The 25,727-nt window shown below is 42.3% G+C and overlaps 1 protein-coding gene and 1 long non-coding RNA gene across 4 annotated transcripts in view; both read right to left on the bottom strand.

The window, feature by feature from the left end:
• Positions 1–3,434: 3,434 nt before the first annotated feature.
• LOC128078910 (uncharacterized) lies at positions 3,435–9,200 on the bottom strand. 3 transcript variants are annotated; one of them, XR_008205915.1, is made up of 3 exons: positions 8,187–9,200; positions 7,841–7,938; positions 3,435–7,565 (listed from the first exon to the last, which is right to left on the bottom strand). It is a non-coding gene; the product is annotated as an uncharacterized LOC128078910 (long non-coding RNA). The 3 variants fall into 3 exon arrangements; XR_008205916.1 differs by lacking the exon at positions 8,187–9,200 and adding an exon at positions 8,075–8,178; XR_008205914.1 differs by lacking the exon at positions 8,187–9,200 and having other exon boundaries at positions 7,841–8,056.
• A 13,761-nt stretch (positions 9,201–22,961) lies between these two features.
• Positions 22,962–25,727, bottom strand: part of AIG1 (androgen induced 1) — a 119,558-nt gene continuing 116,792 nt past the window's right edge. The window contains exon 6 of the mRNA XM_052679565.1: positions 22,962–23,634. Coding sequence (XP_052535525.1) covers positions 23,597–23,634 — 38 coding nt within the window. The 3' untranslated portion in view covers positions 22,962–23,596. The remainder of the gene's footprint in view (positions 23,635–25,727) is intronic.

The following is a 25,727-nucleotide window of genomic DNA, read 5'->3' as shown; positions in this document are numbered from 1 at the left end:
GTTGCAGGGGAGCAGATTGGCCTGGCCGCAGCACGTAGAGCTGTCAGGGGATGGAGTGTCCCCACTGCAGCTGTGTTGCTGTGGCTGCAATCACTGTTTGGAACAGGGGACTCCCAGTGAGAAGCAGCTTGCTACTGTTGGAGTGCTCTGCAATAGGGGAACCGTCATTCGTGTTCTCCACGTACAAATCCCTGAGCAAACTCCCACCAATGCTGCTGTACAAGCAAATGAAGAGGTTTAGCCTGGAAACAAAATTACCTAACCGCCTTCCCAGTTCTGGCCTCACGGCTAAGCTCAGTTACTCAGCTAGGAAACCCTTCACTCGTGCAATGACCAGTCTGTTACTACTAACCTTGAGTCTGCAGATAGCAAATAAGTGTTTTTCTAAGAAATCCATCCACTCTGCAACATATTTCCAGACATGTTGTGCAGCACTTATACTGGCAGCAGCAGTCTGAATGAATCACTCAGAACGGTACCTGGCAAGTGCACTTTTTAATATTTAAATGTGTTTATCCTGTCAGCGAGCTCCGTCAGGATGTCTGAGCTGCCACTGACAACAGGGTGGGCTGAAAGCTCTCTGCAACGGTTGCAACAAAACCTTGATTACTTACACTGTAGGACACTTCAGTGGCATTTCCACCACTGAGAAGATCTGCCAGCTTTGGCGTGGGCAGCTGCAGCTTGCGGATTTTTAACTATGGGTTTGCACGGTTCTTGTGGAGCTGTTGTTCTGCACAGCAGAGGGCAGTTTGGGAAAAGACTTGCAACGGGTTGAAGCTGGGTCAAGTATATCACAGAACTATTAAGGATGGAAAAGATCAGTAAGAGCATCTAGTCCAAGCATCAGCCGATTCCCATCATGCCCACTAACCATTTCCCTCAGAGCCACATCCACACATTTCTAGAACGTCTCCAAGGATGGTGACTCCACCACCTTCCTGGGCAGCCTGTGCCAGTGACTCACTGCGTTTTCTGAGAAGAAACGTTTCCTAATATTGGACATGAACCTCCCCTGGCACAACGTGAGGCCATTACCTCTCACCCTATCTTTATGGGGTGTTAGACCAAGTGCAGCACAGCTGTGCTGAAGAAACGTGCCTCCTTCCCCATCTTGCTGGGCATTTTTTCCATTTTGTGCCACTTTTTCATTCTTCCTGTATTCTGAAAGCAGTATGCTCCATATAGCTGAGGAATAGCAGTGATCAGGAGTCTCTATCTTCCCATATTTCTGCTGCTGCTGCTAGAATGCCAGTTGCTATAGATAAGCCACAATGAGCCTAATGAAACAGCAATCTGGCATTAAGATGTGTATATAGTTGCCATTTGTTAAATTGACAGGTGACATTTGGAACATGCAGCCCCTACTCATTTTTGAAGCTAACTACTCTCTCAAAATAAAGTCTTTGCCATTAGTCTTAAAGATTTCCAGTCCAGACAGGGCCAGCTGTGCTTTTACACATTTTCTGGGCACAAGGTTGGATTTCAAGCAGCTATAATTTCTTGTTGCAATGCACTGGACAATTCAAGAACAACAAACAATTACCTGCCTCACATATTACCTTGGGCATTTTTTTTTTTCCTCTTTTCCATGTAGGATTATTTATTCAACAAAAACCAGAGGGTTTTGACAAACAATTTTTAATCAATCTGAATTTCATCCTCTGCAACCTACCTCCACTCTTCTGCATTTTTATATTTCTATAGTAAGATGACACCAATAGGAAATCTCTGAACACCTTCAGCAATAGTTTGAAATTCATTTTTGAGCAGCAGAGACTCACCCTCACCTTTCCGAGAGACAAATACCTCAGATACATTGCTTTTCAGGACCAGTTAAGAGTGTGAGTGGTCTGAGCTCATCCAACAGAAAAGCACAGAAATCACAATCAGGACTTGACATTCCTTTACACCTTTGAATTGCTGTCAACACCTTCAGTACTATCAATAACCTCTATTTCCAGACCCAGAAATACTCAGAAGAAACAGGTGCCTGCATTTTATCAAAGTTGTACTCTCACACAAGCACTTGGCTGTTACCTCGTATGCTTCTTTATCAATTTTATTGTCCAGAGAACTCATCCAACTGTTGCTTATTTAATGCATTTTCAAAGTTACTCTATTTTAACACTAGGATGTCATTCCACTACTGCTAAGCTGCCACTTCAGCTTATTTTTGCATGTAAAAGAGCAAAAAATGAGCCTTCTTATATGCAGAAAAGCTGATACCAGATGGCTACTATTGACTCAAGAGAGAGAAGCACCTTCCACGGGTATATGCCAGGCATATGAGCATAGAAGATAGCATAGTTTGTCTCATGTCTTTTCTCTGACTGAGCCAAGGTCGGCAAAAGGTAATTTCTCTTGACAGATGCTTTCTCCAGCAGCTAAGGCAACAGCAGCCAAAAGTGTGGCCAGCAACCCTCACACTGCATCAGATTTGCCAAGAGTCACATCCACACAGGAACCGCAAGAGGAGCAAGAGCCTGCAGAATGTTTGAGTCAGGGATGTTTTCTTTCTTCAAGCTTAAAAAAACCAGTCTTCCATGATTTACATATGAATTGCTTCTAATGAGGACACACGAGCTCAATTTTCCAGCAGACTTTCAACAAGGCCAAAATTAAGGATACAATTACATGGCAGAATACTAGACTGAGATCTTCATGGTTTTTATGTCAACAGTGAAGTCAGCCACTGCTGGTGGGTGGGAAGCAGCCCTCTTTAGGGCTGTTGAGCTGGTTGATTTTCTGATTACTTCAGAGAATTTTAAAAATAGCAAATTATAATAACAGGCCATAACTCTGAACAGCTCTCTGATTAATGTGAACCTCGAGACATATGCTAAATTCTTGTCCATAAGGTATGCTGTTCAGAATTTTTCTAGATGCTATTTTAACCTGCCTTCTGAGTCACATTAGTCAAAAGAATTGGCCTGTAATTTAATTATTGCAAATGGTGCATCAATGAGTTATTTCCTAGGAAAGAGGGTTAAGAAAACCCAACACTGCAATTAATGCTGAAATGCAACCCTTTCTCTTTGGCCTTTTGAAAATTTTTCCACACGAAAGGAGCCAAGTAAGACTGAAGGAGTTTTGAAAATTCTATTACCAAGTCATCTTCACCCAGAGCTTTCCCAGAGACCAGAGATTTAATAGCTCCTTTTTTATTTCTTCCTCTGCTATGGGACTACCTAACTGTCTCTAATTTCCTGCAGAATTATAGGTATTTCCAATTTACTTAAGAGACCTTGAGTCTGTTCAGCTGTGCAAACGACTCAGATTAGTTACAGGATTTCAGAATTCAAAGGAGACATCATTAAAGTCCGCAGGGTTTGTAGCTCGTACAACAGATGACCGTACACAAAAATAGCATAACACCCTGTGCTTTCCTTCCTGAACTGTACTGCCACAAGTTCCCAGACATTTCCTCATGGCTCTTAATTTCTATGCTTTTCCACCATTTTGTAAGCCAAAGATTCTCTACTTCTGCTTCCCATAGAAATATAAGTACAAAGGGGTTGCACTCTTGAGACCCTCACAATACCGCTTCCTCTTTACCATACAGTTTGGTAATTCAGAACTGTAACATTTGGAACCTACGCAGATGAATCAACAAAATCAGCAACACTAAGGATTCTCCTTGGGATTCTGAGACTATTCCGCTCTAAGGCAAGGAACATGGAAAGGTTTTAAAGCCTTTTTAAGTGTTCAAAAGCACTGGGAGGTGAAAAGAACTGCAAGTTTTGGGATCCACTATATCAGGTTTCCTTCTGTGCTACCAACTTTTAGCTCCTCTGTGTATCATAAAGGAACTCTGCTTTGGGCCAGTCACAGCCTGCAAACGAAATGCAAGGCTTACTGAACACGCTAGTGGCACGGACTGTAGTCTGCTCATGTGTGACTCATGCACACCACCTAGGAGAGACCCTGGACATTTCTCTTCAGACATCTTTCAGAGCATAGCCTGCAGCCATGCTGGACACAAAAGCTGTATAGATAGTGCACAACATTTGAACTCATGGATGAACTGAGATTCCTCTTGCAGACAGTTTGGCTGCACCATGTGAGACACCTGAGACACTTGGTTGAACTAGGCTACCATTGTCTTTACACTTTTCAAGGAGTGCTTTCCAGGGATAGCATTTCATGCAATTTCAGGATACTTCAGTTTGGCCTACAGAATGTGCTTATTTTCTTCCAACAAAAGAAAAACGAGAGAAATAAAGGAGACTAGGAAAAAATGGCCCAGAAAGAAAAAAAAATTAAATAAACCCAAAAGATACGGCAAAATCAATGTACCATACATGCAAAACACTAACATACAACATCATTAAAGCTCTGATCCTGTGAAAAGTGTGGGGCACACTTGGCAGCCTGTTTTGCTTACAGTCCTATTTCCAATATATCTGTCTCCTAGTTTCCTTCTGTAAAAACTATGTGTTAGGCTGGTTGGTTTTTTTTTTTGGTTGGTTGGTTGGTTTTTTAATTAATTACTTTGAGGAAGAGGCAAGAGGAATGAACGTAGTGGAATTACAGGAAAAAAAGATAACGCGATCTGATTTAATTTTAAAAATGACAGATGTAATCGTGGAAGATGTTGGAGGTCAGGTTACTGCATTTCAGCTCTTCTGGAGGGAGAACAAAGGGACTGAACTCATTCTACCCTTTACAACAGGCTGTAGCAGACTATCTCTACTCAAAGCAGAGAGCAAGATAAAAGGAGACACAAGAAGAAGAATTATAAATAGCCACACAACCTTAATACTCTACTGATCTTTGCAGTAGTCCATTTTTAATTCATTCTGCATTTGGAGAGACTCAAAGTATGGTATGCCAAAGTTTGAGCTTGGAATGGAGGCAGTTGTTGTGCTGTGTAAGACCCAGCTATTAAAAAAATATGTCTAGTATACTCTATTCTTCAACAGTTCTAGCCACTTTCTAGACACCTGTGAACCAATGCTTGTATTGGCAAGATTCTCCACTCCAGGTAGACTCACAGTGGGAGATCTCATCTGTAAAAACACTTTTTCTCTCCATCGAGCCCCTTCTTCTCTCTTCCCCTACAGGTCCCACTGTACCCCACTGAAATCACATACTGCTTTTACCTGGCTGCATACACTCCTTACAGTGAGCGTACAGCAAGCCCACTGGTCTCTGGTAATCATGCCAGCACCCAGCCTGCCCAGAGTACGTGTCTTCAGAGCTACAAGGAACCTCTTCTCCACAGGATGCATATGTTAATACATTGTGCACGTGTGTAGTTTTAAGAAGACGTTCAGGCATGAGCTTGACTGACAGAGCTGACATACCTTTAATAAAAGGTGCTTATTCTGAGTGTGCTAAGCATCTGATTTGACCACAGTTTTCAGATCCTTCTGTGTTCCCATAATGAAGGCAGATGATCCAGTTCTCAGTGTCTTTGCCTGAAGAGATATAAATCATGTTTTAGGTACGATTTCTTCACACGTTGTGTCATTTGCTGAGCAATTAAGCATGTGCTATGGAAGCATTATTAAGTGAGCCAGGGCTGCAGAACGTAATGCAACTTCACAGCAAGAGATGACGATGCAATTCTCTAATACCTTAACATCATATCAAGTGGAACAGATGATGTAAAATCAATTCCATTCTAAATTGTGCTTTTGTCTGCAGTCATTTTAAACTTTAACTAAAAAAAGGAAGAAGGTGGGAAAGATACCAATAGCTCATAAGTAATCTCTAGACAACATGTTAAAGATTGATGGTAAGAGGCATTCTCACAAATTTGTATTTATATTAAAAAACCTTAAATGGATACATTACATAGACCATCGACTGTAACGGTTGAAAGTAAAATAAATGTGATGTGATGAATGATCTATTTTTTTGTCCATTAAACATCATCTTTGTGAGAAAAAAATGCTTTTAATTCTAAGCTACATATCTTAAGCAGTTCACACAAACCAACCATATCTTAACTGCACCAAGATCTACATACCTACATCCCAGAAACAAGCAATTACACAGAATTATAAACTATTCTCAGGTGAGTAATAAACCACTAGCTTTAAACAGAATGACACAGAGAAAAGATGCATCATGGACGCTTGGAAAAGTAACTGAACAGATTTGTCTGTGTGAAATTATACTTCTGTTGATAATTCAGTCTTGTCTTTCTCAGGATAAATTAAAAAGAAAAGAAAATAGAAGAAAAAAAGAGAGGTAAATGATGAAGGCCTGGTAGCCACAGAGAAGGCAGGTCACAAAGTAACTGACATCTGGTGGTTAGAACAGGCAGCTGAAGAAGGTGGACATGCAGAGGAAACAAAGGATTGCTCTTCATACATTAATTTCACAAGATTTTAATAAGATTTTAATAATGGATTTTGGACCTAAAGTTGGAACTATTCCACGCTGCAGCTCTGTGTCCCACTATCTAGCTCTCTATGTTCCTGACGCCTTTTCCACATACATGCTGTATGCCTCATATGGATACTTACTGAATTAGTGAGACATCCTCAGACTTAAGCTAAGCAAGAAATGTGCCTTGCTGCATGACTGCAAATTGCAGTGGGAAGGAAGAGAGCCCAACAGGTCACACCAGCAGCAGGGAGCAGGCTCCTGGTTGCACAAAGACTTGTGCTATTTATCACGATGACACCTAGGAAGGGGATGGTGCAATGCAGAGCTCTAGGTTTTACCTTTCACCCCTGCCACTGACCTCAAGCAAGCAGGGTGATAACTGCTCAGCCTCTCCATTTACCCCTCTAAATTACAGTGCACTCAGTAATATGTCGGCTGGAGGCTCTCAGGCTAAACTCGTATGAACCAATTTTGATTCCTTCCATCAAGCATCTCATTAAGCGCAAAGCGCCTCTGGGGAAAGGCAGCCGATTAAACAGATTCCTCCGTGACATAATGAATTTACAAAACCCCTCCAGTTTCGCTGGGAGATGTTTGGGGAAAAATACGTTCAAGCCACTGGAGGCAAAGTCCACAGGGAGGGAGGATTGCTCCATTTCCTCCACCTTGGGGCCTGGAAAGCCTTCTCCACGTGAACTGGGGCTGAGTGGCCCACTGTGCACACCCCAAAACACACAGGTCACAGCCCCACGCTGCGCTGGGTAGACAGAGCCCAGCTCCACCAGCTTTCCCACCCAGCTCTAGCATGCAGGCCCGAGGCAGAACTCCTCTGGACGGACTCCGCTCACACAGCAGGCCTGGCCGCAGCACGAGGAAGAAGCGCGAGCCATTTTCCAGCATTCGGATCCCGTTTATCGTGTGACTCAGCTCTGCAGAGTCCATAAGGATGACACGAGCTGCGCTTCATTAGCGGTTAGGTTAATGTTTGGAAATAAAAAGACTGATGGTTTTATCTGTTTGATGATTTGGTGCTGCCAAAAGCGACCATAAGCACAGCTCAATGGTGCGTGAAGAGAGTACAGGCTGACATTCATTTCCCATCACTAGGATCCAAACATTAGCACACAAGTGGTGCAGCAGGCTGGCGGGGGCAGGCAGCCAGCGTCGCAGCTATTGGCGTGACTCAACGATAATCATTTTCCTTCATGGAGATCTTAAGCTCTCTGCAATGGAAGGAAATAGGGATGGGTGAGGTGGGGTAATTTTGAAGCCTGGCAGCTCATCTGTGTTTGCCCAGCTTTCCTGTGCCCTCAGCTGAACCGCACCACAGAGCGGAGGACTAAAAGACTTTTCATTTTTTCCTATTATCACTTCACCTGCGTGGGTGTCCTCTCTCATTTTTTTTTTTTTATTTCTAATTTTCAATCCCCTCCTCCCAGGTACATTCTTCAGAACGCAATAGCTGCAATGCAGGCTCACCGCAGGCAGAGATACTGACCTGCCATATGCAGCCAGCAGCAAATACAGCAATTCATCACCACAAAGCGGTCGGCTGGATGGATCCTGCGGTCAGCTGGCACTGAGACAACGTGGGGTCTGGCACGTGCCATCAGCACAGAGTAAGAGACAACAGGAGTCAGTGGACACATGGATGCTGTCTTCACAGAAAACAGCTTCATCAGCCAGTGCTTATTGCCATTTATCACAGAATAAGCAAAACTGTTAGACTTACTGATGCTTGGAAATGTACAGAGAGCAGAGTTTGGCCATTTTTGGCTGAGTTACACAGAACACATCTCCTTCCGTATAGAGTCAAAAGAGAAAAAGACCACTAAACTACTCACAAGCAGAGCTTGCTGGGATGTGCAAACACGCATCTCGCTGACTTCTGGGAAGACACATGGCTGTGTGCACTGTGGTCCAGCTGGCCCAACAATTCCAACCAGTAAATACTGCGCAGTTGTGTGAGTGCTGCACAGCTTGCAATAAGCCACATAAAAGTGCTATTTGTGAAAGCTCCTCAGGCAGCCCCACAGCCTGGTACACAAGGCAGAGCTTCTGCAGGCCTGAAACACCAGGACTCCGAGAGCTCTTGCAATTGTCCTGCATCTTATTTGTTTATCCTGCTCTTGATTCTATTGGCATCTACTATTTCCAGTCAAAAGTGCAGTAGCAGCAGCTCCTGTTCTTGATCACCTTCCCATATGTCTGAGATACTCCTAAGAGAGAAAATGCTGTCAAGTGTTACCCGTGACTTTAACATTCCAGGTCAACACTTCAAATCCTTTTTCCTCTACAGAGCTACCCTGTTTGCAGCATAAAAAAATAAGCAAAGCTTGAGCTCTTCCTACTCCCCCTGCCTTTTCTCATATACCTAACAGAAAAATAGCTAGAGCACAACTCCCACACATTGCACAAGATCCAAACTCCAACAGCCCTAAACAGGCTTCTTCCTGTCCTAAGTCTATGCTAGAACTAGTCAAAAATTAACACTTGCAAGATTATAATGTCTTCAAAGCAGAGAAAGTAGAAGAAAATCCAAACCCATTCCAAGCTGAATGCACTAAAAACGCATTCCACTTTCACAACTAACAGAACTCCACAACACAAAGCTCTGCACTTAAGCACCTCACTCACCTCCTTAACCCCAGCCCCAAGGCCACCTCCACTCAGCAGCTATGTACTTTCCCTCCAGCTTCACATCTGCAGCCTTGCCATCTTAATGAGAAACCTTTGCCAGCTGGATCCAGCTCCCAGAGCAATCTCTGTAATGAGGACAAGCACCTGGGGACCTATCTGGCTCAGGAGGAGAATTTAGTTTGTTTTTCCAATCCGCTGTATTGCAGAGTTCTCTGAGGCCATGATAAGCAAATGCCAGACCACCTGGCAGCAAAAACAGATAAGGAAGGGACTATGGAAGAGCAGATGAGTGGGAGGAAAGAGTTAATTGGTCCTTGGATCCAAGCATTCAGCTTTGATACCAAGCTTGGAAGAGGGTGCAGGTGTCTGTTCGGTGAAACTGTTTGGTTGTATAGCTTTGTTTCACCATTACATGTTTTTTAATACTTTTGTTTGCTGTATTTCAGTCACAGCTAGTTAGGGAGACTTCACTTTCTTGTGAAGTTACTGTTCAGCCAAAGCCCAACTTTAAAAATATATTTTCTAAATATGTGCCGTTTACTTTTGTCCTCAGTAGCTTGATTGGCAGAAATAAGAGCTGCAAAAGCAGATCTTGTCAGTCATTCTTAAGCTTTCTTTAATATGGAAACAATTACCTGCGATTTGAACTGCATTTTTAAAGTGGCATGGTGAGCTAAATGACATGCACATACTTGAAAGTTTCAACCTCTTATTGTTTTCTAATGAAAACTTATTTACTTGTGGAGATTGCACAGGTGACATAGCCAACCTTTCCAGGTGGCCCCTGAAAAAGCACCCAGGCCAGTTTTCCATCATTTTCTGTAAGCATGCTGTGTGTTTTTGTACATGTATTTACCATTCTGTAGACACTCATTTGTGCAGCTTTGAACATCTGTCCTACGAAATCCAAAGGGCGAGCGTATACTCATGTGCAGAGAAGGCAATGCATAGTGCCTTGTAGCTGCTGGAAGTGGAAGGCACAGGGGTTTTGCTCTATGTCGTGTCACATTGGCACTGTCCCACAAGGTGCCAGTTGCCCCTGCATGCTGGCTCTATGGAATTCAAGATATTTTGCTCAGAAGATGAAATTGAAATGATAAGGAGAAATCTGATTGCAGCTGCTCTCACTTCTGTGGTAACATGTGTGCAGTACAGCAAAGCAACAAGGAACAGCGTTGTCCTTGCTCATGACACATGCAACATGGATAGGATCTGAGCATGTCAGCGAGCAGGCTTTTCTAGTTATTTTTTACTTTTAGGCTTAGGTTTAGGAAGTGCAGCAGAGGATAAGTATTTATTCACGTACAGTCATCACTTTTGTATTGTGGGCACATACCCTACTTTGGGGAGTGCCTGCTCATTTAAACCCTGACTTTCTGAAGCAGAGAGCACCTGTGACACAAGCTGTACTCCCTGAGACAGAGAGACACTCAGCAGCTTTAAAAAAAAGACCAAGAAAGCTTGCTGCCGGAGTCCTAAATTACATTTGAAAGTGACCCCACAGTAAGTGAAATGTTTGTTTTCCATTAAAAGGCTTCATACACATTAAACTGGAATTATGCTATGGTAAACTTATTTACAGAGTTTCTGGGACAGAGCATCCACCTTATCACCAGAAGGTCTGGATTGTGACCCCAAGCACAGACTTGGTGCCAGGTATAGCACAGTGTTTGTGCTCTGTTGCAAACGCCATTTTGCAAAGGAATGTGTTGGTTTATGGGATACAAGTATAAAGCACAGAGCTAAGTTGAGATGCATTTGCCATTGCTGAGAAAGGAAACAATTATGCTATTTGCTTGGCTTCCAAGATGTGGATAGCAAATGTCTTTCTCACCTCATAGAGGAAAAAAAAATCACACCCAATATGGTTAAGGTGCACTTTTTACATGGCAACCTTGGAATCTGAACACTTTTCTTTTTGTTACTTAAAAAATACACACACACACACACACACACACACACATATATATATGATTTATCCCTTAGAGATGCCTCATGCATGAACATCTTGGGTTGTTTCCTATAAGATGGCAGAGCTCATAAATAAAAGGAATAGGCAGAGCAGCAGAAGTGAAACTAATTTCAAGCAGGCTTTTAGAGGAATTGATTTAGCTGCAGTCTGGACGCGATACTTGGCCACAGTGTGAAAAAAAATGCCTTAGAGAGAGAAGGGCTAGTCCTGTCTCCAAGGGCTTGGCAATTGTTCCTAGGGGTTCTGGGCACCTGCAGGGAGCTCTTCTGGGAGTATGTGACCTCTAATACCCCTTTGGCTGCTGCTTTCCTTATTGCAGAGAACATGGCTGCAACTGAGATCACCATTTCCTAAGCTCAGATACACCTTCTGGAAAGCCAGCAGCCAATTAAGGCTTTTGATGTTTATGTCCAGTGACCAAAGGCTGGGCTTTGAGAGGAGCACAGCAGGTGTTTTCATTGGGAATGGCCCAGAGTTGCTGCTTTTGACTCACCGTGTGATGCTGTTGTGGACCCTCCCTCCACTTTTCAGCCACTTGATGCCATGATGTAAATTCTGTGAGGTCCTCATGGTGGTGGTGTCCACCGACTCCGACTGCTGGCTCTTCAGCACAGCTGCACATGCCCGTGTCGAGTTCCCCTCTTCCCCTTGGCTTCCGTGGCAGCAACCTGTGCCCCCGCACCGGGTCTTGGCTGCAGTCCCTCACAGTAACACAATCCACAGAGGGAACATTAGAAGGTGTTTTCTGGGCCAAGGATTTTCCCCTGACAGGTTTCAGAAAGGCCTCTCTCCTCCTCGCTGCTCTTGTGTTACTCCAACCCACCTTTGCAGCCCTAGAGTGTCCTGGTGTTACCTAGCAGTCCCCAGCCTGGGTATGTTTCATCCTCACTGTGCTACTCTGATCAATCAGAGCAAATCAACAGCAGATGGGGGCACGATGCCATGAGGGCTGGAGGTTCATGTCCCACCCCTGGCTGCTTGCTGGGCAAAGCCCTCCTCAGCCTGTGCTGTTTTTTTAGCAGCTCCCTTCTGACTGCCATGGCGCTGCTGAAAGGGTTGAAAACAGCTCTATAGCTTCAGACACACAGAAATCCTGAGCCTAGAATTGTCTAAGTTGAAAGGGACCTTTAAAGGTCATCCAGTCTAGCTCCCCTGCAATAAACGAGGACACCCACAGTTAGATCATGTTGCTCAGAGCCCCTCCAGCCTGACCTTGAATGACTCCAGGGACAGGACATCCACCACCTCTCCAGGCAGCCTATGCCAGTGTCTCAACACCCTTATTGTAAAGGAAACTTCTTCCTTATAGCCAGTCTAAATCTCCCCTCTTTTAGTTTGAAACCTTTTCCCCTTGTCCTATCACAGCAGACCATGATAAAGAGTCTGCCCCCTTCTTTCTTGTAGCCCTGGCCTGGCTTGCCATGTAACAGCTGCCACCTGCTGGGGGTGGGACTGGATGGTGAGCATATCCCTCCCGGACAAGGCAGAGCAGTGCCCTGGCTGGTTTGGAGTGTGAAAGTGATGGTGTCAATGACTGGCCCCAGGGCATGAAGGTGGCAGTGGCCATGACTCACCTGGGGTGAGACACAGCCCTGATTTCCTCTCCAAAGTCTTGTGTTGAGCACAGCTCTGTTGGGGCAGGGGCCAGTGCCAGGGGATTTCACATGCAATATGAACTGCTCCAAAAGGCATGCTGTGGGTTAGTTAAGGACATACTTTCAGCCTTAATTCTGAGTTTCCTAGGTTTTGTCAGTTTCAGCCAGATCCCTAATGTTATTTTAATGCAGTTGTTTTGTGTGTGAATAATATGCTTTTGACGCCAAACCACAAGCCCTGGAACCAATATCTCATAAAAATGCCTAGAGTCCAAAGCTAATAGCTGTTACTCAGCTGATCAAGTGATGCCTAAAAAGTTACAGGTTAATGCTATTCCCCAGGGGAAGGAAACATTAAGTCTGCTGGGGCTGGGTGCTCTCGTGCAGTGTCTGACCAGGGGCTGGGTGCAGCTCATAGTGGGCCTGGGGCACCCTGTGGAATGGCTCAGCAGGCTCCACCTGGGCTCCCTGAGGGCAGAGGTGGAGGTAAGGGTGTTAATGAGTTTTTCCATAAAGACACCTGGATAAGGACGTCCCAGCAACACTCCACCCAACGATGGGTCACTGCAGCTCACTCTCTCCCAGCCCTGCTGCTGTGGGCTATAATTCTAAGGGACAGCATTTATGTGGGGGTGCCTGGCAGGCAACATTGGCACGATGGTAGATGTGGTGATGTTAGATCCCAGGGTGCTACTCCATTCTTCAAATGGGGCAATGAGGAGAGGGAATAAGAAGTGGGGGTAAAGCTGTCCCTGTGTGCTTACCTTCACTTCAGGCTGGGAAATTAAGCCACAGGATGTCAGTGCAGCCTGTGCGAATGCCAAGCTTTCTGAAAGAAGTGACTATCTATCTTTTTTCAAGAGCATGTTCTTTCCCAGAATATCTTATTTAGGAAACTCACATCACGGTGGCAAAGTTAAGTAGAATGCTTATTAGGGAATAAGAAAATGAGATGTGGCCTGAAGTCACTGCCTGCATGCAGACACCACAGCACAGAGCTGGAGGGCACACCAGAGGCAGTTGCTTATCCTCAGTGCTGGATGGGCTGGAGGCCCAGACAGCTGCTGTTTGCTGCCTGCATCCTCAGATACTCACTGCAGAGTTGTAAGATATCGATTATTTTCCTGTTACAACACAGAAGGATTAGCTAGATCACCTTCTGCAGTGGTGAGAAAGAAATGTGTCGTGTAGACTGTTTGTTTTGCACTTCTTGGATTCACACCCTCTTTCTGAATCAATCTTGTTTTACTCTAGCTCTTGTGGTTTTTCATGGGCATGAATGCTGAGGAGCTCTTCCCAGGGCAAGCAAGTGATCACTGGTGGAGAAAGCAAAGGGATAGCGCTGCTGTCACCTGAAGGGCAGGCAGCCTGCAAATACAGTGGCCAAGGAAGCTGTCATAGAATCATTAAGGTTGGAAGAGACCACTGAGATCATCTCATCCAACCATCAGTGGTCATGTCCCAGCTAACGCTTCCCTATCACAGACAGCTTTTGGCAGGATGAGGTAAAGCCCCTCTTTGCACAGAGAGATCTAAGCTTTTCATTCCTTCTGCACACAAATTTCACACCTGCTCTGGGCAACCTGCCCAGAATGTGGTGGTGGTGCTTGTCAGAAAGCAGTGTGTATTGGTCTCCATTCAGCAGTGAGCTGGACCGTATACTAAAATTGTCAGCAAATTTTCAGCCGCAGCTCATCATCTTTTCTAGTTGGTGCAGAACAGAGCATCCAGCTTTAAGAAGCCAGGGCAGAAAATTATGTAAATAAATTATCTTTGCTCTTTTTCCTGGTCTCCTTGCTCGGAAATGAGGGAAGTACCTGAAACAGGAGTGGCTCAGGTTTGTCCTTTAAAACTGTAGAAACAAAGTGAGCTCAGATAGAAAAGAAAGAAAGCGCGTAGTTTAAAATTCCTGGGCCAGTATAGTGGTAAAGCACTGTGTCCTTACTCTGCAAAATAAGTAAATGTTTTCACCTCTTCGTGCCCTGCACTGTGGAAACTTTTGACATCTCTCCAGGTGGTTGTGGTCCACCCGGAGATAAACTCCGCCTGAGTCAGGCGGGTATCAAAAACCTCAGACCAGCTGGATGGTCTGAATAAGCATTTCAGAGTTAAGCCTTAGCTCTGAAATTCTTCCACTAAGAATGTGTTTCTACAGAGAACGAATGAATGTTACATCAGGAGGTCAGTCTTCTGTGTAAAACACCTGCTCCTGCAGTTCCCAAAGATGTCCTGTATTTGTGAATACCTCTGGGTCCACACAAATCTGTGACTTGTCTGAGGCAGTGTGGTAGGTCTTATTGGAATTTATACATATATATTAAACTTGACAGGAAATTTCTCTTATGTTGCTGTTTTGGTCGTGTTTCTTCCAATGACTGATGATTATTTTGTGTTGGCTTTATTATTCAATGACTGGACAATGAAGCATCAAATAAATCCTCATGCTCTTATGGTACATTCTCTTTTTAGGTGGGTGTTCAAGTGATTTGGTATATATATATATATGCAAACAGGAATATTTCAAATGGAAATTAAAAGTGCAATTTGTAGAGTCAAGGCATTGCTTCCCTGTCACAGTACCTACAGAGCAAAGGGGAGAGGCTCATCAGTACAGTGGGGAAGGAATGGGATCTCTGGGTGGCACAGTAAAATGCTGGTAGGGGAAGTAACAGCTACTGGTCCCTCTCTCGCTGTCCTGCCAGGGGACAATGTAAATGGGAAGATGCTAGTATGATCTGGATTGAATCTGATACAGAATTTTATGAAGCAGCAAAATTCCTTTTGGGAATGCAGGATGTAGCAAAGAGACCCATTAATTTGTTGCTTTCCGATCAAGTTGGAAATTGAAGGATGCTGTATAAACTGTGGGAAAACCCCAACAGCCCTGAACACAAAATTCTGTTCAATCTCTCTCCTCAGTAGTTTCCAGATCACAGAAGCATTGCATGAAGGGGAGAGGAGAAAGGTGAGGAGCACCCAGCTTTAAGAAGCCAGGGCAGAAAATTATGCATCTCTTCAAGAAAAACTGAAAATATTTAACATCTCCAAGCAGATAAGCTCGTAAGTGAGCCCGCTTTCTTGTGGACTGGCTTATTCGTCAACTTAGTATTCAGGAACGGGAACAATTGCCATAGCAACATTCCCATCTTCTGACATGTATCATGCAGATCATGTAGTCAAGGCAGCACAGCACCCTCTCACACATGTGCTCTGTGAACTTTTGTATTCCTGACAATATTAAAGACAGAAATATGATTGACATTCTTGCCTGTGTTTCTTTATGATTCCTTAAAAAAAATATGGAAATGCCTCCCTTCCCCCATCCTCCTCCTTTGAACTGTTTTCTCTCCATCCCACTGAAATTATGAGAACAGCTCATGCCCCAGATCTGCAGATATACGTTCCTGAAAGTAGTCCTACGCTATGCTAATGTGTAAACTGCAAAATGTAGAGGGTTTTAAAGCAGAATCTAAATCCTGAGTAAAAGTGCTGAAGGGAATTTGAAATCTTCCAGTACCTGCGTAATTAGTTCTATTAAACAAAGCCTGGCATCTCTTTTCTTCTTCTTTTGCTGTTTTTATTTTGTACTGAGTTATTGTGAAATCTCCAGTCACACGCACCAACCATAGCTGTGGTACATGCCAATCTGTATGTCATCCTATGGGACCTGTGTTCACAAGCACAGCAGCCAAGTTCCAGCCAAGGTCCAGCTATAGTTTGTCTATGTGGAGTTCTTGCTGAAGGGAAAGACCTGCCACATGGCTAAGATGTGGTCCAGTACAAACAGGCTGCTGCAACACTGTGCAACATAACCACCTTTGCAGCCTTAACAGCAGTGGCAACTAGGCTCTTGACTTGACAAGCATTCTTGCTTTAATTGTATCATAGGCCATCCAGTGGACCTCTTTCTAAATTTACCTCCAGTTTAGAAGTAACACTAGAAATAGCTGGGCTGTCAGAACTAGGTCAGGTTGATAGTTGGACTTTGTGTGCTTGAAGGTCTTTTCCAACCTAGATGCTTCTATAAATCTATAATTGTACCACTACATCGATATGCCTCTAATTGTGCATATCCCACCAGTGGTTCTGCCACTGAAAGTATCACAGTGTGCTGCCATTTGCCTAAGTATTTATTTCTCAGACCTGCAGTTTTACATGCTGTCCTCTCTTCCTCAGGATGCCTCTAGCACCACTTTGGTATGTGGGATGGTCCCAGCAGCTTCTTTTGTGTTTCTTTTCTTTCTTTCTCTTTCTTTTTCTTTCGTTTGTTCATTTATTCATTCCTGTCCTCTACAACATTCCTCTCCAATATTTAGGAACACTCTACAAAGCTTAGGTACCTTCCCACCCCATGGAGGGTGAACATCCTTATGCTGTGGTCAGTATTGCTCAGTGTTCACCTGGGATTGCATCTTGGATGAGTCCCTGTGCTTTTCAGGTTGAACACTCTCTTCCTCTGTGTACTCCACAGCTACTTGTTCCAAGAAATTATCATTCCAGAAATTCCTTCTTTGTAACCTGCCCAATGGTGACTCTGCTATACTGTATACATGTAGTAGAGGTCCTCCATTATCATAATTTTGCACTTAATTGCCTTCTTCTGCTCCATACTTTCATTTTGCTAAGCCACTTCTAGAGAAAATGGTTTGCAGCTTAATACCACCAGCAGAAGACAGATGACCTTCTCATCTTTTATCCTATTACATCTGTCAGGTGTAAACTTAGAAGCCAAATTGGGAACCATTATTAAATAAGAACAAATTATTTTATTTTACATAGCAAATAAATGAGGACAATTATACGTAGAAAGCTAGCCAGGCACTGCTCTGCCTGCAAAATTAAATTAAACATGCAGAAATGCAGAAGCAAAAATTTCTTAAGCAGCGCACAGTCTGTAAATGTTATCTGTATGTGTCCATAGTGCAGTGCAGGGAACTGTGGCTGAAGGTTGTGCTCAGCAGCCTTCCACTGAGGAGAAAAGCAGAAGCACCAAGAGCTTGGTGGAACTACTGCCCATAACAAGAATTTTATCTTTCATAGCTCCTGATTTCTTTTCATGGTAAGCAAGTAACTGTCCTTTAATATCTGTCATTATTTGTTTCAACTGCAGACCATGTGTGTCTGTATTAACATATGTGTATATATAGATATGTACATAGGTCTGTGTTGAACTTTTATATTTCCAATATAGTATGGGGATGGTTTGCATATTAGAAAAAAGAGATATTATGTCCTAGTACTGACTGTACTGTAGTGCTCTCTATATTTAGAATGCACACAGCAGAGATACTTCTCCAGCCTAATCGTAGACATTTACTTTTTAATACATGAGCTATGTATGAAATGCTGAACTTGGACATCGTGATTAGCTACAATACAGATAATGAGAAAAAGATGCTATTTTACTTCTCTCTCTTTTTACACAGCTCTAAGGAACAGCAAAAAGCTCCTCCGGTGGGCCAAGAAGCCTATCTTTCCAACTTCCATACTGGCATTTATGGTGTGGAGGTTCAAACCCTTTTACAGCCGTGGTCTGAACAAAAAAGGCACTTAATGGAGCAAGACTACAACTTGCTCTTCTGGGTTACATTAAAATCCATTTATTTCCATCTGTTACTTGGACAATACAGAGAGCATTTTAGATAAAAATAAAATTGCTTATTTTTGAGAATATATGTTAAATCTATTTGTTGTTTATGGTCTGTAAATTGGACAGTTCTGTTCTTAGAGTTATTTAATAATAGAAAAGGAAGTAACTGTGCTCAAAAGACCTATTTTCTTTCTAAGCACAAAAAGCTTTTTCATTTAATTACGTCACTGGAAGCACTACAGAAAGCGTCCCACCTGCAAGTGCTCTCGCACCCTCATTCAGCAAAGCCTCTGCACTGAGAAGCACCTGTGCGTATGCTTTGAATTCAGCATGTGCTTAAGTACTTTCCTAAACAGATGTCGACAGTCAAATCTGTTTGCTTTCCAGACTAATTTCATTCTCCCTTTGCTCCTCTTGCCTCAGAAAAAGCGAGATCATCGCCTCTGTTGAAATTAACCCACCAAGCCTGCAAACACTTCTATTTCCTGAGATTTCTGAAATAGCCAAGGCTGTATGTGCAACCCAGCTTAAATACTACGATCAGTTATACTGAAGACATTTGCACTTTTGCAACACCTATGAACATCTTGAGCCAAATAAAATGGCCCACATTTATAATAAAAACTCCCAGATTTCACCTGTGACCCCAGTTTAAGCAGCTGGCTGAAGCAGCATGTGATGCTTTTGAACCACAGGAGCAGTGCAGAGCAGCTGGGATACCCCAGTGTATATGACCTGTTCTACTAGTATGCATTACAATTTGATTAGGAGCTTTCTTTGGTTGCTGCTGATGGAAAATAGCTGTCACCACAATTTGCCCCTGCTCACATTAAAACAGAAGCATTAGAAGACAGGATTAGTAACATAACTCCTCCAAGGCTGCATTCATAGGCAACCACCTACACATCTCCTGCTGCTTGCTCCTTCATTCTCAGGGCAGGAGCACCACACCTACCTCAGTAATGTCAACTTCAGGCTGTAGTCTCTTCAGGACTACAATTTAACTCAAGTTTTAGATTATAAAAGCTTTCAGTGCTCAACCTAATGGTATCAGAGCCTTCAAAGGCTAACCAAGTGCATATCAGAGCCCTGCAGGCTAGCCAGACTTAACAAAAAATAAAAGGTGAAGAAGAAATTGTTGTTGAGAAATAGCATATTCAAAACAAACAACTAAATCATATGCCTTGTACTCTGTCATGTCAAACCATCATTTGGAGGCCTAATGGAAAAGGTAGCCATTTTTCAGTCTACTCACAGTGTCCAAGAGGATATGATGTGCACAAGTGGCAATTTAGCAGGCACTGCCCACATGGGCAGAGAAACAAACTGCATAACTGGGGAAAGTGTCTGTCAGTTCCCTTTAAAATAATGTACCAGTTGCTACAGAAAGAAAGCAAAATATGGTTTAATCACATACAAGCCAATTAAATCACAGACTAAATTTAGTTCTGAAACTGTGGCAATAATTAACAAATTATGGCAATTTCTTTGTAACAGAATGGTATGAGAGCTGTGCGTACTTATTTTGGGGTATCCAAGTGCAGACAGAAAGTGAGGATGAGCTCTGTAAAGCCAAACTGGGCATATAGTCACACAGAAATTTATGGCAACTCTATGGTTAGTCATTCTAACCAGCTTTAAAAAAATCACTTTTTTCATATTTTATACTAAGGCAAGAGAATAGTATTCAGATTGCAAAGTCAGAGTGAGGTAATGTCAAAATTAAGGCAGTCTGTTCAACCTTAATTTGGCCCCCTGTGAGTATGAATTATGATACTGCCTTTAATTAGATGATCACACAATATTTTTTCCTCTGCCTCATTCATAACACATGATGGATGGTGCTCGGTGAATGATGAAACCATATTTTGTTATTTTCCTTGTGGTTCAAGGTGTGGCAGCCTGCCTTATTTACTGCTGTATCTTTCTCTGACAACAAAACTAATGATTCCTTCACAGAACTTTGTATGTGGTTTTTCACTACAGCCAGGACATACTTAACAAGTATTAATAATTTAATTTTACAGCAGTTCTCGAGGGAATGGCTGGAAATCTTTCCATTTAGCTTATTTATCTGCAACCTACTCTCATTGCTCAAGTTTTCCTCAAAGCTTTGTTTCCTTTCCTTGAATTCTGCTTTACTTGCATTAGCTTTGGGGGTGTACTGACAATACACGGAAACCAAGGTCATGGTCCCCATTCTGGTACACATCTTGGAAGTCAAACTCTGCATAACTTGAGAAAGTCAACAGATCAGCAACTGCATGGCAAATCCTGTTCAGCCAGTAGACAGACCATTTCCAAAGTTGATAAAGACTTCAGAGAATTACTTGTGTACTACAGGGAAGTGCAGGGATGGTTTTTTTTCTAAAACTTATACAAAATAGATTTTCCCCATGAAGTGGAAAGCGTTACTAACATAAACGCAATCCTTCTTCCAAAAACTCAGTTCCACAGCAAAAAAAATAGAGAAAAGTTTTCTAGACATAGAAAAAATGCATCTTTTCCATAGACTTTCATTTGGAAATAGATGACTTGTTCTGAAAAAAGTTTTTTCTTTAACAAAAAAAAAACTTCCCCCAAGAGAAATACCTTTCAGGGACAATTTCAGCCAAGATGGTTGAAATTTGGCAAGCTTACAAGTGACTTCTACTTCAGTCATCATTCATCCATCATCTTTCTTAAACACTCTGGATTGTGTAATTCTAAAGGGAATGAACAGAGTCTAGAAGAGCACTCCGGGTAGACAGGCTCCTAAGTTATTTATATCTTGGTTCATACATCATAGGTTGGATTTGGTGCTCTAAAATTGTTTTTGACTTTAAATACTGTGATTCAAAGGAGGTGGAGAACTTTCTGAGACCTGAGAAGACAAATTGAGTTTGGATCTTCTTCAAATATCATAAATTTCCTTGAGCCAAATGAAGCCTATCACATTTTCTGTCACATCTGTTGCCTTTGTCTCGTATTGCCGACTTCATGGGATTAAGCCCATAACTGATGCCTGAGCTTGGCATACTATTTTTCAGAGGTGCCCAATATTCATTAATTCACAGATACAAGGGAAGACAATTTTAAGTGTCTCTATGCAGTACCTCTGAATCTATGGATTCAGCTACATCAGTTTAGTCTCTGATATTTCTGCTCTCTGTATATTGTTAATACACTTCTAGTATCACCTAAAACAACATGGTATTCGAAGAAAAACTCTGCCTAAGCAGCTGTAATACTTACTGAGAAAAAGAAATCAACAGCCATTTTGAGCTCTTGGTGTGCTGTAGCAGACTGCATATAGCTGTATGGCATTCTTGAATGTCTTATTTTTTATCTGATACCTTTCCATCAGAATGAACAACTGAATTCAGTGAATCAAACAAATCCCTGTGGAATAATATTTAAAAAAATATCATAAGAATGTGTAACAAGACAAAAAGATTTGTGCTTTGGGTTTCCCACCACGGGCTGCTAATCTTCTCAAGATACAACATGTGTCACTGCTGATGCTGCTGCTGGACAGTACGGCTGGATTGCTTAGCATATTCATTGTCCACCAATACTTTCATATAATACCAAAGCTTTCAGAAGCAGTGACTTCAAGCAGTTCACAGATCTCTGGAATATAAATGAGTTTGTATTTTCTTCTCTTCCTGAGTTTTGAAGGCCTGTTGCAAACAACAGACATCTTACCTCCTCCACTAATGACCATCTATTACAATCAAGTTCAGTTATCTGTGGATAGAGCAACCATGTTGCAGAATCACTGTGCATGTGTGCCAACTCAGCTCAGGTCCAGCAGAGCATAATAACCCTAATGCAAAGCCACGTGGCTACAGCTAATTTGCTTCCAAAGCCGATGTGAGTGCACAAGCAGTGTACTTGGTTTTATTCGGCGTGAAGCCAGAGTGAACAAACTGGGCAGACCCAAACCAATTCCGTGTGAGCTCCTCCTTCAACCTGGCCATACGTTTACAGGAACTTTCTAGTAACTTGCCTAGCTCTGAAATCTTTGCAACTCTGATAAATGAGGTCAATCACGGAACGAATAGTCACATGGCAATGTGATGCCTTATATTTGAAGGAAATCAACTGAAAGTCACTGCACCGTGCTACTGCACCATTTCTACAATCACATATACAGAAACAGCAGTGTATTTAGAAAAAATAATGGGAAGCATATCATGATTTTCATGAGATCTGTTTCCTCCTAAACTGTTCCAAAGCAGAAACATGGTCAAGTTGTATTAAAACTCTGCAAGAATCTCTGTAATAAAAATCACACTTTAACATTATAGACCTTTAAAGTGCTCTGTGTGTTAAAATAAACACACCTAAATACACCAGTGAATACATGTGAGATGTGAACATGTGAACGTTTGGATCTTTAGGTTACTTTTTCATAAAGTAATTTTTTGAACATAATTCTGTTCACTTTATTTTAATTCTACACAATTTTCATGCCCACTACAGTTCATCTTTGATTATCTGAACGTTAAACAGAATTCTGTCAAGCTTAGACTGTCTCTAGTATTTTGGAACTGAATTCCTCATACAGACAAGCATGCCTCTGATTTTGAACATTTGCTATCATACCTTCCCAAAGGAAGGCTTAAAGGTACCTTCTGATACAATGCTAATGGTTAAGCCCATGTATTGAGAACTTACAATCTGGAAATGCAGGACTGGTCTTGAACTAGGAAAATAAGAAAAGTCCTCCTGCAGAAACAATATCATCTACAGCTGACACTGGAAAACCTGAAAACATACAATTCAAATGTCATCAATCCATCCAGAATTTCAAGAACCAGCATGAAGAAACAGAAACTTGGGGATAACTTGATCTTTATTTAGACATAATTAAGAAAAGTTGCATCATTTTCAGATAGTCTAACATGGCAAATAAAATCTTACCGGATTGATAAAATTATTAGCATCACTAATTTAAGGCAACTGTCACATCATGTTATGTTTGCATTGCAGTCGTATTGAATTCTTCAGATACATTCATGCAATAAATTTTAAATACATTTTTACACTATACTTGGAAATACATTGGATTGTTTTGTTCCCCATATTAGACATATCTGGTTAAGCTTTTCTCAAACAATACAAAGAATGGACTTGTTCTTCTTGGTGGAAATGGAAAGCTGTAATGACTTAATGATTCAATGGCTTGCTTGATTCAAGAAAAGCATGTTGAGAATGCCATGGAGATAAGTATACATCTTAAATGTGTATATCACATGCAAGCATGGAGAAATAAGAATGGAGGTTTAAACATAATTATTATTCTTAGCTAAAATTATTTTCCCTCCACACAAACCCCCAGAATATCCTTGCTCTGAGCAGAAGGCCCATTATCTGCTTTATTTCCAAAAGATTCCTCTCTGTGCCAACCTCTGTTGGGGATGAGAAATCTTCCATGGAGCCATGAACAAGCCTCCATGTTGCATCTATTGTTCAGTCCAATTTTGGCTTTTCTTTGTCTTCTTCAATACCTGAAAGCATATGGAGAACAGCTTTTAAAAATCTCTGAATGAATAAAACCAAATTTTATTTAGGGAGGTTTCTTCTAAAGCATTAATCTTTCTTTTCCCTACATTGCCGTTGTTTCTCCCCTACTTGCTCACATGCTCTTGCATGTGTTACCTCACCTGCTGTGCATGAAAAGAGCATCTGCACACCTGATGGCAGTGGTTGTCCAGTAATGAACCTCACAGTCCTCCCTCCCTCCCGACCACTTTCAAATCAGCCTCACCCCCTGCCGCATGCTCAGGCTTTGACTGCTGCAGGAGACTGGGAACACTTAGTTCCCTCAACTCCTCTGCTTACCTACGAGCAAATTAAGGTGGATGTTATTATAGCTGAAGAGAAGCAGCTGGTTCTATTTGAATGCAAGTTTTAAAATTTCTGCTTAGAATTCAGTGACTTAAGCCCCCCTTTCTATTTGAGCGTCAGATTTTTAAATATTTGCAAGTACATCTCCCTCTTTTGACAGCACAGAAACAAAGGATCAAGTAGTGTCGCCAGGGCACCTCTTTCTTCTGGTAAGGGTCATGTCCCTCAGTGCTATCAGGAGGACTGTGCTGAGCGCAGGGCTCCTTAAAGAACTGATCTTTGCTGCAGGACTTTTCTCTCCTCTAAGCTGAGCAGAGCAGCGTCTGGGTTGGGCAGCAGATTGTGTTTTTTCTGGCAATGAAAACGTTCAGCTATTTCATATGCCTGTTTCTGGACAATGAATTACTATTGGTATCTGACAAAAGTATTGTTCTTCTGACTAGGCCCTCTCTGCCAAACATCTCAAATAAAAATATTTCTTTTGGAGGTTTTCAGGCCTGCTGCATGTTGGAAAAGAAGGACCTCTGAGGACTGGAGGCAAAATAGGAGTAATTTTTGAGAACACTGAGAGGAAAATCTAGTCACAAGTAAGATCACCTGCTAATGCAATCTATGCATAGATGGCAGTTACACTAAAAGTCACAGTGAAAACGTAGCTAGTTAATTCCAGGATGGGAAGGAGTGAGAGCCACGTGCAGTTAGAACACATAACTGCAGAGCTGCCTTTGTAGAAAGAAGCAATGAGGAAACAAACGGGGCTGCTGCTGCCAGCAGCCTGAGGACAACGGCCCTGGGTGTCACTGGCAGACCTGTGCTGAGCAACAGTCACAGGTTTAACAACCAAAACAAGAGGCTGGGTCCAAAAGATTACAGTGGGTTTACAAGGCTGCTCCAGAGCCAGCCTTGAGCCTTCTGCTGTGAGAAACTCCTCCAACAGTTTTAAATGAGCTGTTTTATTTGCCTTTTAAAAAGAGGCTCTTTCCTTTCTTCTCAATTGCACTGCTGCAGATGCATCAAATAGTTTGGCAGGAACACAGATACCCTCAAAACTGTGGATAGACACTGGCTTGTAGAAAGGGCAAATTTTTCCTTGCCTACCATATTTGTAGTTTCAGTTGGAAATATCTAACTGCAAATCATTTTGTCAGTAGCAAGGCTTTATTTTATGCATCTCCATAGGAAAGTGAAAAAAAAAAACCAAACCTCCAAAGCTCAAAACAGCCCCCTTCCACCCCAGAAATTTCACTGCAGACTTCCTTAATTTGAAAACTTATGATTCAAATACTCCTTTTAAATGTACAGTTTTCAAGTAACATTTTCCTAAATCTTGCCAGTTGACAGATTGGCATTATTTTAAATTTCTGCTGTTTGTGGTACGCGTGTTACACACTTCAGGTTTGGTTTATGCAAAGTGTTTCCAGCATAGCAGAACAGCAGGTGACTCATGACATTTTCTGGACTGCAAGTGCTTGAGCCACAAAGGAGTTTGGATTTGTATTCTTTTACCAAATCAAGAAAATGACAGAGAGGATAATAGGGTCATGGAGAACCTACTGGGAGAATGACCTGATCAGCTTCTCTGGGATCAGAGGCCACAAGAAGCAGAGATCCATACAGTGCAAAATGAGAGAGATTTTCCACCGTTTACTTTTTCATCGACTTGGTAAGAACAGTTGGTTCTTCACCACATTTCTATGCTACATACATGATGTAGATTAAGTGAAAGTGTTCCTTGTAGCTGCATTTTTTACAA

Source organism: Tympanuchus pallidicinctus, unplaced genomic scaffold, assembly GCF_026119805.1.
Source record: "Tympanuchus pallidicinctus isolate F22 unplaced genomic scaffold, pur_lepc_1.0 scaffold1, whole genome shotgun sequence".
Taxonomy (NCBI): Eukaryota; Metazoa; Chordata; class Aves; order Galliformes; family Phasianidae; genus Tympanuchus; species Tympanuchus pallidicinctus.
Note: the sequence above shows the minus strand (reverse complement) of the source record. Positions and strands in the feature narration are given on the sequence as shown.